The following is a 16,368-nucleotide window of genomic DNA, read 5'->3' as shown; positions in this document are numbered from 1 at the left end:
GCAACACAGACGAAAGAGCAGACTCAGATGTGGAACCTGCATGCCTAGAACCTACAAGCGGAGGACCGGAAAACACCTCAGAACACCTCACAACTCACCCGGGAGCAGAACAAACGCAGAACCAGCTCGCAGGAGCGACGGCACCCAACCAGAGTGCGGAAAGGATTCAGGTGTCGGACTGGTCGAGAGAAGGGAGATACATGCTGAGACATAACCCAGGCCCCTCTCGGCGATACGCAGACTATGCATGTGACTGACCTTAGTAGGGGAGCGTCCAAAAGAAAAAGAAACATTTATTTTCATTCACGAGCCACGCAGACAGTGGCAGCATCTCACTTTTATGTTCATTTCACATTTTGTTTATTGCTCTCTTGGGGAGGGATGTAATGTTGTGGCCGGAACCGGCCAGCTCCAATAGGTTAGAAATGGAAGTGGTGGGTGAAGGAAACCCCCCTTGCCGGAGGTGCGAGATGGTCGCACCAAGATGACGGGGGAATGTTATAAATAGGAGTGTATAGGCAGGGAAGCTTGAGGATGATTCTAGTGACGTTAATAAATAGTTATCAGCAGCATACTGTCTCCGGGTGTTTATTTCCGCCATTGCATGCACAGCACGGCGTCACAACGCCGACAGTATTCTATGATCGGGAGAAAACTTTAGAGAATAATAAATAATAGAAATATGTAATGAAAATAATACTTAAGAGGCGGGTGCAGGAATCTAAACAAATGGCATTTGTATGCAGTATTCAAAAGTATGTAAGGGCAGGATGGATCTGTGGGGTAGGAAGTGACCCCCACAAGGTAAATGCACACAGACACACCCCTATCTTGCGTAAAACTCTGATTCATGTTCTGCGTACCGACATACAGGCACTCTTTCTCCACCACACGTTTACACTGGCCCTCGGAACCTCACACTTACAGTGCTTAATTTGTAAAAGAATAAGAGCCAGGGTTCACAATTGTGCTCAGATCGCTATCGAAGTTCCGAGTGCCGAATACCAAAGATGCGTAGTCTTGATTCCCTTGATCAGCAGCAGTTCCTGCCTTAAGGCATTGGGGCATTGAGCCCCTGGTATTTTGACCCCCTATTACATGGGAGTACTAAAAAGAAAGTTGAAAATCAAATCACAGCATCATCATTGATTTAGTGTGACTCGAGAGTCGTGACTCACTCAAGTCAGTCACAGTCAGCCTTCCATCTGTGGGTGTGGTTACTTGGTATCTGTTCTGAAGGGGGTGGGTGGGGCCTCTGTTTGATAGACATAGCCTTAGGTAACAATGAGCAAGAAACGCAGGGCATCTTGGCCACAAAGTGCGCATGTCCGGTTAGACGGCTGCCTTTCTCCTGCCAACCCAACATGCGCACTAGAGGCTTCTCACGACTGCACATTAGGGAGGGGGGGTTGCTCAAAACTACAGACCTCCAGTCTACTAATGAGTGGTGAGTTTGCCCGCTCAAGCCAGTCCTGGCGCTGCTTTCATGCTTTGTTACTGGGCGGTTGGTGGGCCTAGTCTGGGCCTCTGGTGTGTGCAGAGTTTTTGCACATGGCCTTGCAGGGGATGACCAATCACTGAATGGGTTATGTCAAGCCATGCAGTGAAAGGTCATTTCTGCTATTGCTAGGCTGCTCGGCCACCCTCCCTGTCTCTCTCCCTCCCCTCCTTTCAGCGCACCCGGAGCCAAACAGGGTCAGACCACACCCTGTGACGGTGTGACCACCTAACCTGTCCCTAATGCTGCTGTGGCACTGGCGGGAGAGTCGAGCAGCCTTTGTGTGACAAACGAGTACTCCGAAGTGGAGTGGACCAGGCAGTGTCACTTTAACCCTGAGCAAAAGTAGGTGGTAGTGGCACCATATAAATACATTATTTCGATGTGAGTGTGAAACACATTATATATGTATTGTACATACATAGAGGAAAGGAAGGCGACTTGACAAGTGTTTCCTTGGAGGAATGACTCGGGAATGGTAGAATAAACATATTAAAGTCTTTAGAAAGACAGATTTGAAAATATGACAGGCCAAAGACTTTAATTGTAGCAGTGATTGATTGCTTTTCAAACTTTTCTGTTGTTAGCCTTATAAAAAATTGAAACACTGCTGTTATTAGCACACTGCGCAGTAAACACCAAGATAACAAAGGCTGGGCCGAGATGGGGAGTGTGTGTGTGAGCTGCCGGAAGCTGAGGAAGTTTCAAACTCCATGCAACCTGATTTCTTTAGCAAATGCCCACAGAGCAAAGCGAGAACGTATTCTGCAGATTGAATAAAAAGAGAATTCCTTTACTTCAGTGCTTCGGGGCAGAGAAGAGTAGCTGAGGGTGCAGCGGTGCTGTCCTAGGAGTCGCCGCCTCGGAGGGAATCTCACATTGTGGACATCACGCGTCCACCATGAATACCCATGTATGTACTTGTGACCTATGGCGATCCTGAGGTAATTTGTTTTAATATGTGTGAAACACATTTCAGCAGATGGTTTGGGGTAAATATGCCTGCAGTAACATGCAATGCAAGGCAGTTTAGTACCACATGAACAGTCCCAGCTAACTACGGGGTCTCCACAGCTATAATACATCGAAACAAACCCCCCGCACATGGGCAAGGTCTAGTACAAACAACATGTGGTGCGCCCTGGGCCCAGCTTCCTGTGGCAACGTATTCCCTTGCAGAACTGCTGCTGAGCTGCCAGTGTGAAGCTGGTCTGAGTCCTAGGTGGGTTGTTCCATTGAGGCAAAGGCCCGGGGGTGCATGCGGAAAAGAATGTACCACTGGAAGACTTTGGGAGATGTGGTTGTTATCAGCATCCTCACACTCTCGCCCTCTCCTTACCCAGTACAAACCTCTCCTAGGTAAACAGAGCGTTCTTGTTCGCAGCAGGTAAGGACAGCTTCTAGTGCTGTCTAAACACACCCACCACAGGCACCAGCAGGTACATTCCGTGTCTCACTGAAATAATACTCCACGGTGACAGCCTGGTAAGTGCTTTCCCATCTCCAACCATCCACCTGAATTCCCCTTCCTGTGAATTCCTGGAGAGTTCTCATGGAGAGAGCTGGAGAGGATGGAGACTACTCGGCTTGGATGAAGTGGTTTCATCATTCGTTGGCTTGCGCATCCAGCACATTTTCTTGCTTTTTCTGGAGTTTGCAGTCCTCATTTTGCGCCCTTGCACTGCTTTTTCTATGGAATAACTAAAATACTTAGACCAGCAGAAACAGGTGCAGCGTGCACATCAGCACGAGTGCGAGGCGTAGTGTCTCACTGAAACTGGAGTTTACTTCATTATATAATCATTCCTTTAACCCAACCATTACTAATGGCGCTTAAGGTGCCCCCGAAAACCAACTCATACAAAGCAACACCCTCGACCAGAAACGGGAAGCACACACGATTATAAACTAAAAGCGTATTTTATCCCAAAGTGCACGGGAAATGAGGAAGTGGTCAGCCGTGTCCACCGTACTTCATGCCTGTCAAAAATGTCACCAAACTGTCTTATTCCCGTGACACTGAAAAGCTACACAAACCTCACTATACTGTGTGCATGCATGGAACATGCGATGCTCAGAATCTTGCTTTAGTGTTATCTTGACAGCATTTATGCTGATTCTGCATTGGTTACTCTCCCTATGCTGAAGTCAGTTTTGGAACACTCCAGAAAGAGAGGCAAATTCAATCAAGTAATTGGCAGGAAGTTGCTTCACGCTCTGAGCCACTCATTTTCAAGAATCTCTAATGCACATAGTCCATCTGTTTCTAATTGCCCTTCACTGTGCCGAATTTCAAGGTCAGCATTGTTATCTCAAAGTCTGTTATGAACTTATGTGGATCTAGTGACTGAGCAGCTACCTACATCATTGTCACATGGTATCTCTTTATTGATGTCACTACACTTTCACTATTGCCTTATTAACCTTCTTGCATTCTCACATTTACTTAAAAATGCACCATTTGGTTACTCTTTTTTCAAAATTTTCTTGAGGGGATAACTCACCTGATCCCTCTTATGACAGCCAGGCTTGCTCGCTATGCTCGCTTGTGACAGGTCACTTGGTTACTCATCACTAACTTTTACGCCCCACCACTTTTAAGTGTCACCAGCTGCCTCTGCACTTAATGTGTCTTTTATCCAACACCAGACACTCTCTGCCCCTTCATTGCACTCTTACAAGTTCTTTTTCATTCTTTCTCCCCAAATCTGTCAAGGAAAAAATAAGAGCTGTACCCCCAAAATAAGTGCTGGTGGGCCCCACATGCAACTATCAGCTCAGAACAAGCATTGATGGCATCCAAGTTCTTCCCACAAGAACCTCTCTGTCAACTTGCACTTTAACACTCAATTCAACAATAGAGGGGCCTTTTACTTGGCCATCCGGAAGTGCTTCTGGGCCTCACCAGTGGTACCCAGCAGTATAATAATGCTACAATCATAATCAATACAATACAAAGGTACAGAAATACACAAAATATGGAACACAGGCCAGAATAAGGACCACTAATTGCCAATTCCTAATGTTGTTCCTAGATGAATAAGGGATCAAAGGTAGGCCAGATGAGAAACAACTATACTGATGGTGTCAATTGCAAAGTGAAATCACCAAAATGATTTTCAAGCAGTCTTCAGAGCTTCCTTATGGCCTTAAAATCAGGTAGCCCTCTACAGTGTGTTAAATGTCCCTTCTGTGTTTACTTTCTAGGAGCCCTGTGTGGCTGCCCTCGCCCGCGTGGAGCGTACAGACTTCCTCTCACCCATGTGTATTGGAGAAGTGAGTCACGTGAGCGCAGAAATCACCTACACCTCAAGACAGTCTGTTGAAGTTCAAGTTGATGTGCTGGCAGAAAACATCTTAACAGGTAATGCTGCCGCCATCATCTTATGTCAGGTTTCTACCTGGATTACATGAGCTATAGCCAGGCCCACTTGAATTATGCATCAGGGGAGATCTAATTAAGCCAGAGATGCGTAATTTATGCGGCGGAAATGACAAAATTATGTGGCAAGAAAAGACAAATTATGGGGCGTAATGCAGCACACATTTTGTGATAGTATTGATGGATTTTTTTCTTGCAGACGTGTATGTTTTGCACTGTTTTTTAAGTTTTATGTTGTATGTTTTGCACTGAATTTGATTTAATGCCCCCACGCCTGCGGTTGCACTTATGTTGTCTTTACTCAATACCGTTTTTCACAATGAAGCCATTTTGCTTCCAGAAAGGAAGTCGGTCTTGGCAGTGTGACCTGACAGTGTTTGTGACCGGAGGGTGGTTTAAGAATAGCTTAATTGCAGCTTTGCGCTGGGGGAGTTGTTGTCTTTGAATATCATTGACCTTTTTTTGTAGTCGTTCAATTTTCAAATACTAGCCCATCTCTTTAAAAGTTATAAAAAAAGGTAATCTGTAGATGCCCACTCGTGTAGGACGCATGAGGACAATACTCATTATAGGCTACACATGGATATGTTATTGATTAAGCCCGATGAAGACTTAATTCGTGAATGCTCAGTTGCCACAATAATCATCTGTTTTTATGAAATCCCGCTTAAAGCTTGGAGAGTTCCCTGCCAGACCGAGATGAGTGCAGTTGAGAATCTCGAGAAGCTATGTATTCACTGCGTACAGCACATTTGCCCTTTAGGACCCGGGATGCTTTGAGAAAGCTGCATGAAAGGAGCGACATATGTATTTCCCGAAACAGGGACATCTTTAGGATTTTGGGGGCCCTGTGTCAAACATATTTTGGAGCCCCCTTTTGGAACAGCTTGATATACATGATCCAGTTTCAGCAGTCTCATGCCCTCCCCGGCCAGGTCACTGAGCGCAGGACCGCACTGGTCCAAATTCTCAAATTCTTTACATCCTATTTTCAGGGATAGTGAAACTTTTTTTTAGTGGATGTTGCATGAGACATAAACACAGCATTTGTCTGCAAAATGTCTGTAATAGACTCTGACACATCACCCACAGTAAAATTAAATTAGTGGGAAAACAGTATTTATAACAATCTGTTTATGAATTATTCAAAGACATCAGGGCAGGCTCTCTGGAGACCAGAGCTGGCTCTATGGGCCCCACCTGAAAGGCTGAGGCCATGGGACAGAGCCCAATTTGACCAATGCTTAAAACGTCTCAAAGAGACAAGGACCTTTATGTACTTCCCCACATACAGAGAATAGATTAAACCCTTTGGTACACCAGGCCCTATATTCCTTCCTATTTACAGGAAACTGCAATTTGATTGCACAATGTGATGATCTACACTATACAACTGTATATTGTTTTTTTATAGGAATTTTTTATCACATCAGTTACATATACTGTGTATTTCAAACGTGTGACCTGCAAATTCAAATCCCTTCTGAGGCACTTCATAAAATTCACTGGCCCAGCTCAGTCATGGCCCTAGTAACATGAATTGGGGCCCTCAGGGTTAATTGGCTTTGTCAGGGTCATCTAGGGCCCCACAAAGTCTTTACATCAATCAGCCTAGTAAAAGGTGCTGGCGGCCTTAAAGAATGCACGTTGGTACAAAAAGCTAAAACGAATGAAGGCTCTCTGTATCACTCCAAAACATTCTAATCTAAAAAATATAAAATAAACACACAAACGGCAGAGTTCATAAATGGTGCAAATTATGCAACTCAGTCAGTACATAATGTCATTCCCACTGCATAGCCCTCTCCAGTGTTTAATTTGTAATAATGTAACTGCCAGGGCCCTAGGTATTCCTCTGGAGGTGCTGCAGCCTGCACCCCCTACTGCTCCTGATAGCACTGCCAAACATCAGTGCCAGAGAAATCCAATAGCACATCACATTACTACAAAAATGACCGTCTGGAGTCAGAGGTGCAAAAATGGCCTGGGTGTACAGGTATTATTTTCTTTTTAATCTATTACATTTTTGAAGGACTCCGTTCATGTGTTAATTTAAGAAATAATCAGACACCGCCATCATGTGATAAAATAGTTAAGTGCTGGTTATAACAAATACGTGCTGGTGCCAAAGATAGGAAACCACCGGCACAAATTAAGCACTGACGCTCTGTTATCATTAGCATGTTGAATAATCCCACGCCCATTTTATCTCTAGCATCTTACATCCATCCCTGCACCCTGGGCTTCAGCAGCACGCTCACACCATCTGATGCCGTTCCCCTTCCAACCCTTAACATGATACACCTGTATCACCAGCAGTCACCTCTCAGGCTCTAATGCATCACCTCGTCATTTACCTTATCATTGACTTATAGGATACACCCATCTGTTTTGAGGATAATTCTTACAAAGCCCTGATCTCTTCACTGTTGATTTGAACTAATCATATGAACTCCATCTTAGTGACATCCATTTAGAGCGGGTGCATCACCATCTCTTTATCCGAAGTGTCATCACTTGACTGATGCCTATAAAAAAGGACGGCATTAATCAAATATTTATATATTTCCTCACAGAATTAAATACTCTGATTTACTGCCTACAATCTGGCACATGCCCTATGTACTAGAACCTCTTCTTTTCAAACACAGGTTACAGTAATGTGCCCAGAGTCTAAAACAACATCTCTCAATATGCCAGGCTAGCCCATTGTGCCTGCTTCCAGGAAGGGATCTGTTGACAGTGACTTCCAAAAAGGCAATATGTCCAGTGTTGCAATTGATACATTCCAAATTTGAGGTTTAAAAGAGCTTGACAAGATATAGGAAGATCAGATTTTTTAATTGATCCTGATTATGACTTTTAGTGGCTAATATGACTGTGAGCCAGTGTCCATATGAGGTTGTATGTCAGAATATCAAGGTAACAAATATTGACACACAAAAATAACAACTGAACAATATCAACAGGCATGATCTCATCAAGGTATGATCAAGGTAAGGATTTGTACGTAATATAGATGTGTACAGATCAACCATTAACTGCACATATCTATATTTTGTATATATAAAACACAGTGGCGGTGATCACAGTGTAGTTATAGTTGAGTTAGAGTTTCATTAGGAAGAGTGGTTTTGTTTCTCTAATAAGGTTGGCACAGTTTGACGAATCGTCATGAAACTGTACTAAAAAAGTTTGTCTGCCTTACTTTCTTCTAAGAAAGCGTGGGTCTTAAAACATTATTTACCCATGTTAATTCATAAAGGAATCTTTGCTCTTCAATACATAAAATACAGCTGAAAGGAATCACTCTAAATTTGGCAGTAAATTAGAATTTTACTCAGGAGGCATGCTTTCTGTGGTTTGGTGTAAATCCGTTCAGTCATTTTTGAGAAATTAGTGTTTAAAGAGGAGTTTAGGGTGAGCATGAAGCGGTTAATGCACAGAAAAACATGTATATCTGAATGGTTGGTATTGGGTAAGTCATGTGGTACAGAAAAAATGCAGGCTTCTGATTAACTCCAGGAATTTTATCTCCTGTCCCCCATTCCGGTACTGCAGTACCAGTGCCAGAACTGTGGTATCAAGTGATGTGATTGGCTAGCTGCAATTCTGAGCAAAATGTTGTTAATGCCATTACAGAATCCAGGGACTCGTCTCTGTGCTCTAAAAATATTTTGAAAAGAGTCATGGGGGCAGGGTAGGGACACCCAGGCCGCAGGCACTTGTGGCGGGATCCAGAAGGAGCAGCCTAAGAGATTCAAATATAAGAAAATTGTCTTTCTGTGGGTACCGTGGTACTCTCACGGGACCCATCACTTCTCTCGTGAAGTGCCAAGGTACTCCCAAGCAGTACTGCGGTACCATGGATTGGAAGTGTTATGTGGCCTGTACTGCAGGAGTACAGCAGAACCTGCAAGATGACAGATAATGACCATGATGCAGGTTGGGTGCACATGGCTGAGGAACGAGCACAGCAGGGGTTGGGGGTCTGGGAGAGGTGACTATCAGAGGCCTGGCCCGATGGCGACCCCACCGGGTTGTTCAGCTGCGTTGGGGATGGAAGCAGACTTAGCCTTATTCCAAACTCCTTTTAGCAGAAGTGTTTAGATTAACATCATCACAGAAGCACCCAGAGGCATCAGGTGACCCATCTGCTCTACAATACAGTGGATAGGTCGCCTAATAAATGACACCTAGTAGCAGACACAACTGACTATGCTATAGAGTGAGATAAATGTCAGGTGGCACTAACCTGCAAGAGTTCACCAGAACCAAGAACTGCGTTATGGTGTCGAATAAAGGTTCGTCCGCCCACAGGCGGTACTATGCCACTACATTTTATTCATTATGCTGAGAACAAAATTGTTAGGGAGGGTTTGGGTGAAGGAATGTTAGTTCAGCCACACAAGGCCCATGACACTTAGTACCCTAGATGATGGGCATATAGAACAAAATTGGAAGCACCACCTTCAATGTTGAAAGGGTAGAATCAGAACTGTTGAGAGTGCTGAGATCCATGACTGTGTAGACTATAATATGTAGTTGTTGCATGCCAATAACCTAAAAGAAGATGCATTGTGAGGGACATGTTGATTTTATGAATCACTCAGAAGGTACTCTTCCAAGTCCTATAAAATATCAGACTTATATATTACGTTGCAGAGGTGGCCCCTTGGAGATGGGCTGAGGGTTTTTTTGATTTGTTTATCGGTAGATTTAACATGTGAGCTCACATCATATGGTTCCCTGGGCACATAAGCTTTCAAAATACACATATCACATTTTGCAATAACCATTTTCTGTTTGTAAATTCACTCTACTGGGTTAGCCATTCTGTCTTTGGAGGAGAGGGCGGGCTCTTGAATAGAGTGATGATTATAGTTGCAGTAGGTTTGAATCTTCTATACAGTGGCTCAGTCCTTGAAGACTGATCTCTGCAATAATTCTTGCTGCGCCTTTCTTATGGATATTTCTCCATTATTCATACAAAAATGAATAGAAGGGGAGAAACTACATATCTTTTTCACAACACAGGAGATAAGGAATTCCAGTGAACTGTTCTCCTCTGACACCGGCACAAGTCTCTTTCAGGGGAATGACAGCAACGGTTTTAATTGACTGCATAACGGTCAACATAAACCACTGTTACTTACAAAGAAACTTTGAAGTCCTATTAGTAGTACTGAGAAAACACAATCAAGGTGACCCCTGGTTTACTTTTGTTTCAAATTGGAATCACTCACTGTTAGTGACCACTGCTACATAATCTACAATATCACTAGATATGAGGGAAATTAATATTTCCAAAGCCCTTATATGCAACCCCTTTGACCAAATGTTTCCTGTCACTTGTCCTCCTGTCGTGCTTTAAGTCTGTCCCAACTTGGTTACTGCACCTTTCAACTCTTTTCGATTCTATAAGTTGTGATATACTGCAGTAAAAAAAAATTGAAGTACCTTAATGCCCTTGTGATGCAGGTGGCCTATCTAAAAGTGTCAGATAATTATATTCATTAAAAATCATGTCTAGACTCTGAATCATTGATTACTTAATTTACAAAAATGTCTCTTAGACCACTGACAATAATCAATCACTGACAGAGGATCAGGGACAGTCTTAACTAGTTTTCAGAAGGTGATGGAACAGGCTTCCTTTTTGCACAGGCTGGTTCTTGTGCAGCAATCCAAGACAAACAATGGGCCTAAACAACTGGTTGGAACGAGAGCAAGGAAACACCAAGGGCCCAATTCACAAACATAGGGCCTGAATAGGACCTTGGCGCAGGGGATTACAAACGTGACGTATATCCCGTCCACCGTATTATGAGTTCCATAGGATATAATGCAACTTGTAACAAGGCGGGCAAGACAGAGTAATTCCCTCAGCTAAGGTCATAATCAGGCCCTAAGTTTGTATGTGCAGCTTTACTCAATTATGAGATCGACTCCTACACCGAGGTGAACCTTATTAGTTTTGCTATTCACCATTTCCAATTGGAGATTACACGCAGGCAAAGACTTAAGAGTCACCTTTCCCTCAGATAAGGTGGCGGGACTCCTACATTTGAGTTTATAAGGAGGAAGATAATATTAATAGCTCTTCACTTGTGTGTTGAGATTCCCACCACCAAGGCCAAGATCTCCGTGCTGGATACAAGGAAGTTGAATAGTGCATTCTTTATCTAAAAAAAAATCAAAAATAATTTTAAACAAATAATATTAACGTATGTCTAATCAAGTAAAATATGCAGCACACTACCCCCAATAAAACTGTTTTGTTTTAATATGTAGATTAAGTTTTTTTGTTACCTTTTTGTTTTTACTTAAACTTCACAATTAAAAAACCTGCACTAACTTACATCTTTATTTTTTTCAATTTGTAACAAACTTGATTATAACTATGTTTTAAATTAATGTTACCAATTTTAAAATTATTTGTTTTAAATATTTTATAGTTATATCTATGTATTGTAAAATAATAAGATTTAGCATTACTTATGCTTACATTTTATTAATCTCATGAAAAAGTCACAACCCTTGTCAGGGTGAACCCTCCAAGTCACTAAATTAACTTGTGCTAAATAATTATGACGTACCAAAACAGCAGTACAATTGAACTGAAAAACAAAGTCCCAAACCAAATAAAAAAAAGAATAACATTTAATCAACAAAATTACAGCAAGGAAGTAAAGGGAACTGAAACTATGGAATTTAAAGTTTTAAGGTGGAATAGCCCAAAGAAACATATGGTGCCAGTAATAGTCAATGGTTGTCCTAGATCTGGATTTAGGTGCAGTTTGATGCTGCCCATGACAGAATGGGGGTTGGCTACACCAAGTAAGGTCACCATGGTCAAAAATGTTACCTTCTGACTATAGTCCTTTAAGTCCAAATCCAGTACAGGAGTTCTCTTCTCCAGCCCCCAGGATTTCAGGGTAGGCATTTATCGACTCAGATGGTAATTAAGTCAGAGACCAACAGCAGGATCCAGTCCAAGTCCCACTGCCACTGGTGAGCCGAGCAACCGCAGGAAAGGGTGTCTTATAGCTTACTGTGTTCTTGTATCCTTAAGAGGAGGTCCTCCTTATGACATTGGGAGTCTACGTGTTTGTCTTGAGTACAGGAGGGAGCAGGTACAATTTGTCAGAGCTGTTCTCAGGCTGCCAACAGAAGGTTCAGTCCTCTTCAGATCTTCCTCAGGTCCAGGAATATTTTGAACTGGGTGACTAAATGTGCCACATTTAAGTTGGCACAAGCTAGTGCATGGGCATGACTCTCTGGCATGCCCTAACCAATGGCTTAAAACTTCCTGGGTCTAATCCTACTCAATGTGGGCATTTGAAAGATGTTGAAAGTCTTTAGCAACACTAAACTTTGGCTCTGCTAGGTGGGGCTGTGTGTGTGGAAGTGTACTATAGTAATCCTAGTGCCTAGTATCTTCCCACATCTAACACTATAATCCAGTTTGGGCTAGTCATTGCACCCACAATAAACCCAGAGACAAAAATCTGATAGAAAAAAAGTATTTGTTTCCAGCAACCAGTCAGTGGATACACAAGAATTATTTTGGCACCCTGTTTCATTTCCTTTCAAGAGTGTCCCCAGTGTGATATGTAAAATCCTAGAGACAGAAGTCTGGTAAAACAAAAGTAGGGTTTGCCAGCAACCGGACAGTAGATCAACAAGAATTCCTTTAGCATCTTTTTTCCCTTACTTTCAAGTGTGCCCCCAGTGTTATATATAAACCCAGTCATTTCAAGCAGGATTTAACATTGAAGCAGTATTTGACACTGTAATGTCAAAATGTATTCTCAAAGTTCCACTCTGAATATTTTGTCCATTCAAATCAGCTTATTGTTTGCTCTTGGAAGGCACTTCACACCTTTTTCACACCTATTCACATGGTAATTATTGGCTGGTAGAAGTGGGAGAGTAAATGCAAATTTAACTTCTAGGGGCTTCAGGCAGGGAAAAGGAAACTTTCTAAAAATTACTTTTGCTTAATATTTATTGAATGTTCAACTTCACCACTGAATTGTAGTTTTATGAACAATTAAAATAGTTGTTTTATTATTTTTCTAGCTAGTCCCATTCCCAAGATACAGTATTAGGATTTGGAAACTTTATTCTGGCTTTCTACATGGGACAGCTATGCTTTCAACAGTGAAAATAGCCTGTAGATGATAGTCACTATAAGGACATGCGAATAGTAAATTCTACATTTTCTACTTTTAAATACCATGCACCCTGCTGAGTGGGTGACAAGTCCTACATAGGGGGTGACTCATTAATATGTAAAAGATAAGTTCTGATCTGTCAAAAGGGTTTTTTCAATGCTACAGTCAGGCTACACTGGAAGTCTGAAGCTGTATTTTACACTGCCACTGTAGTGGATGGCACAATGGGTGCTGAAGTCCATTAGTGACATTTAACTTCCAGGCCCTGGGTACATTTTGTATCATGTACTAGGGACTTCTAGCTAAGTCAGACATACCAATTTAGAAGCAGCGGCACCTACTTCTGGTTAGAAGGGGAAAGTGCACAGAGTTCTAAAACCACCAGAAATATAGGGTCTAGCAAAAGTCTTAAAATCAGGGGTGACCACACTGAAAATACAGATTTTCTACACGTGTTTTATTTTTATGTGGGTGTGTATTTTGTAATAGCATGTCCTTCCCAAAATCCATCCTTAAATTGCCCTACCTCCCCCTATTCAGTAGTCATTACTCCGCATGTTACCATTACTCCCCTTGCCCCACCCACAATTACTTCTAAAACCTATATCTGTGTACAGACCCGGTGCGGTGACCTTCACATGGAAAATATAGGAGAGGCTGAGGTAGAGATGTCTGGTCCTAGGTTTGTGATTTGCATTTTGTAGTACACAAAGTAGTGCTACTCAAGTGCTACATACTGCAAAATGCCTTTTGTGAAGTAGGCCCTACGTCTTATGGCTTTACCTTGAAATTTTTAAAAGGGATTTTGCAACCCTTCCTGGATTGCAAATAGGAGAGGTGTGAAAAAGTTGCCTCCGTCCTTTTTGTGATTCTGAAAGCAAATGTGATTGCTGGGGCAGCACCCCAATCCATCATTATTTTTCACCCCACGTCACTTCAGTTTCACCCTAGCCATATACACATCACTCTTGACCCTGACACAGTAGGAATAGCCCAACCCGAACCGGCAAGCCAGGTCCTCTCTGAACCGGAGCACAAGCAACTCAGGACCCATTTTGCCTTACGTATGTGCTCATTAGCCAGGTTCAGCCGGGTTCCAATGACACAATGTAATTGTTCCAGGAATACAGTTGTGTTTAAAATAAAGGAGTCTTGTCCAGCGATACCTTTGAAGAAAAAACCTTCTCTCTCCATCACATGCTGAGCGAACGAAATGTTTGGTATACCCAGGACTTTATCTACATCATATGCTGATATATTATTCAAAACATGTTTTTCCAACTTGGCTTCAACTGTGTTTGCACAGTAGCGATGTAAAACATGTTTGTTTAAAGAAGAAACTGGATCATATCTAAAGGTTTGATTTGATTTTTTATTGAAGATGATTTTAATCTCTATTTGGTTAATCATTGTTTGCTTGGTTTTGGCCAATTAATATGTTTTATAGTTGGGGTGGTGTGAATGCATGTTCAAGTAAGCTCTTTGAAATATTTGGGGTAAGTCGATTGAGCTTGGAAGGTGGAGGAACCCAGCAATGTGCAATAAAAATGTGCTGGATCATTAGGGAGAGGATGAGAGCCCAAAGTATCCCTTAAACCTGGCTTCTTCAATGCACCTCTGCAAAAGTTGTGGTTCAACTTTCACTCTACTGAATGGCACCTCTGTATGTGGCACATATTAGCCACAGTGAGCATATTACCAGCCAGAGCATTCACTCCCAGAAACATTTATAGTTGACGTGGTAAACAGTGATAGGCTGAGGAAGTCATGTTGGTTATTGTTTCCCCTGAGCTGGCATTGCTATCTAAGAAATTAGGGATGTTGTTTGGCTAGTTATTGATTGGCTGAAGCTGAAGAATTTGCTCTCTCGTTGGTGCTGACTGCTTAGCACTGCCATTGGTGGCCCCTAGAGGATTTCTGCCTCTAAGAAGAGAACTGAGTGTGCTTTTTCAATTAAGGGAGATAATGCGCTTTTGTTTGAATTAATAAGAGAAAATTCCAAACCAAGAAGTACACAGTGCTTGTTAAGAAGAATCTTGATCTTTAGGGATTCTCAGAGAGCGCGATACAGGTGCTATCCCCTAAGAAGTAACGTAAAGCAAAGCATCATTAGTATGACGCCTTATTGGATCAGATGATGTTGCTGAAAGGGTCCTGGTATGCCTTATTACATAATGGAGTCACAGACATGAACTGTGTGAGGTGTCTCATGCAAGGCAGAGAAATTTCTGATTAATTGTTCCAAGCTTACTATTGTGTGATTTCTCTGATTTATGATTCACTCTGTAGAATGCAGTCCTGAGTTTCAAAATTATTAGTCTGGTGTTGAAATCTAGGACCAAGTGGGTTTCTTCACTTATTTTGAGTAGGGTTGAATCAACGCAGGTTGTCTAGTCTGCAGGGGTGGTGGAGTGGAAAGTAACTATTTGCCGAAATTCCATCCATTCCAGTTCCTTTGTGAGTGTATTCAAGTTGGAAATATTTTGTTATTTTGATTTGAGTTTCTTTGGATATTTTGAGCATCCAGTTTATTTTTGTTTGTGTGAATGAGGCTGGGGTTGCACCTTGAAAAAAAGGGGCATCGAGGAGGTTCACTATGTGTAGTGTCTTTAAAATATAAATTGTTCTTAGAACACATTTAGTGTAACTAGTTGAGTAGCAATTAAGAATGATAACAGACCAGGAGACTATAGGTTTGTCATCAGTGGCTTCCATAATCTTGTCAATTTTCAAACAGAAGAGTCATTTGAGGTCACAGCATGTGACATAGGACAGTGTTCGTGATGTCAAGTATCAGGATCTTATTTTCAGCTTCTGTGATCTTGGCACATAGTAGCATATTTTCTGTATGACAGTTTTTAGTTATTTACTTATTTATTTAGATATTTTGTTGAGGGATGCATTTTCTCTTTTGGACATTTCTGAGTAATGTGCTATCAGCTACACTTTGAGGGGGACTTAGAGTGCAGTGAGGGGAGTGAGGCCACCTTGCGATTTTCTCTAATTTTATTCAACCTTGGCATCAGAATCAGTTCTATATTAGTGTGAATAATTATGTTTAATGAGTTTCTAGACAACCTGTAGTTTGGTTCAGTTCTCAAGTTAAGGTTCTGATCATTCTATAGTGAGTGACCGTGGATGTGTTTGAAAACATGTATGGTGATCAGATGTACAGAAAGCAATCACTGGGCCTAGTTAGATATATAATCCCTGAGAAATGCACACCTTTGCCAGAATAAGGCTTAACAATTATTATCTTATTTTTTACAAATACATTTACTGCACAAACCCAGCCAATAGTTAGTAAA

General features: G+C 42.0%; 1 protein-coding gene across 1 annotated transcript in view; it reads left to right on the top strand.

Annotated features, from left to right (window-relative positions):
• Nucleotides 1-16,368, top strand: part of ACOT7 (acyl-CoA thioesterase 7) — a 1,119,500-nt gene that overhangs the window by 279,047 nt on the left and 824,085 nt on the right. The window contains exon 3 of the mRNA XM_069240010.1: nucleotides 4,706-4,862. Coding sequence (XP_069096111.1) covers nucleotides 4,706-4,862 — 157 coding nt within the window. The remainder of the gene's footprint in view (nucleotides 1-4,705; nucleotides 4,863-16,368) is intronic.

The sequence above is a fragment of the Pleurodeles waltl genome, chromosome 6, assembly GCF_031143425.1.
Source record: "Pleurodeles waltl isolate 20211129_DDA chromosome 6, aPleWal1.hap1.20221129, whole genome shotgun sequence".
Classification (NCBI taxonomy): Eukaryota; Metazoa; Chordata; class Amphibia; order Caudata; family Salamandridae; genus Pleurodeles; species Pleurodeles waltl.
This window is presented reverse-complemented; position numbering and strand designations above follow the sequence as displayed.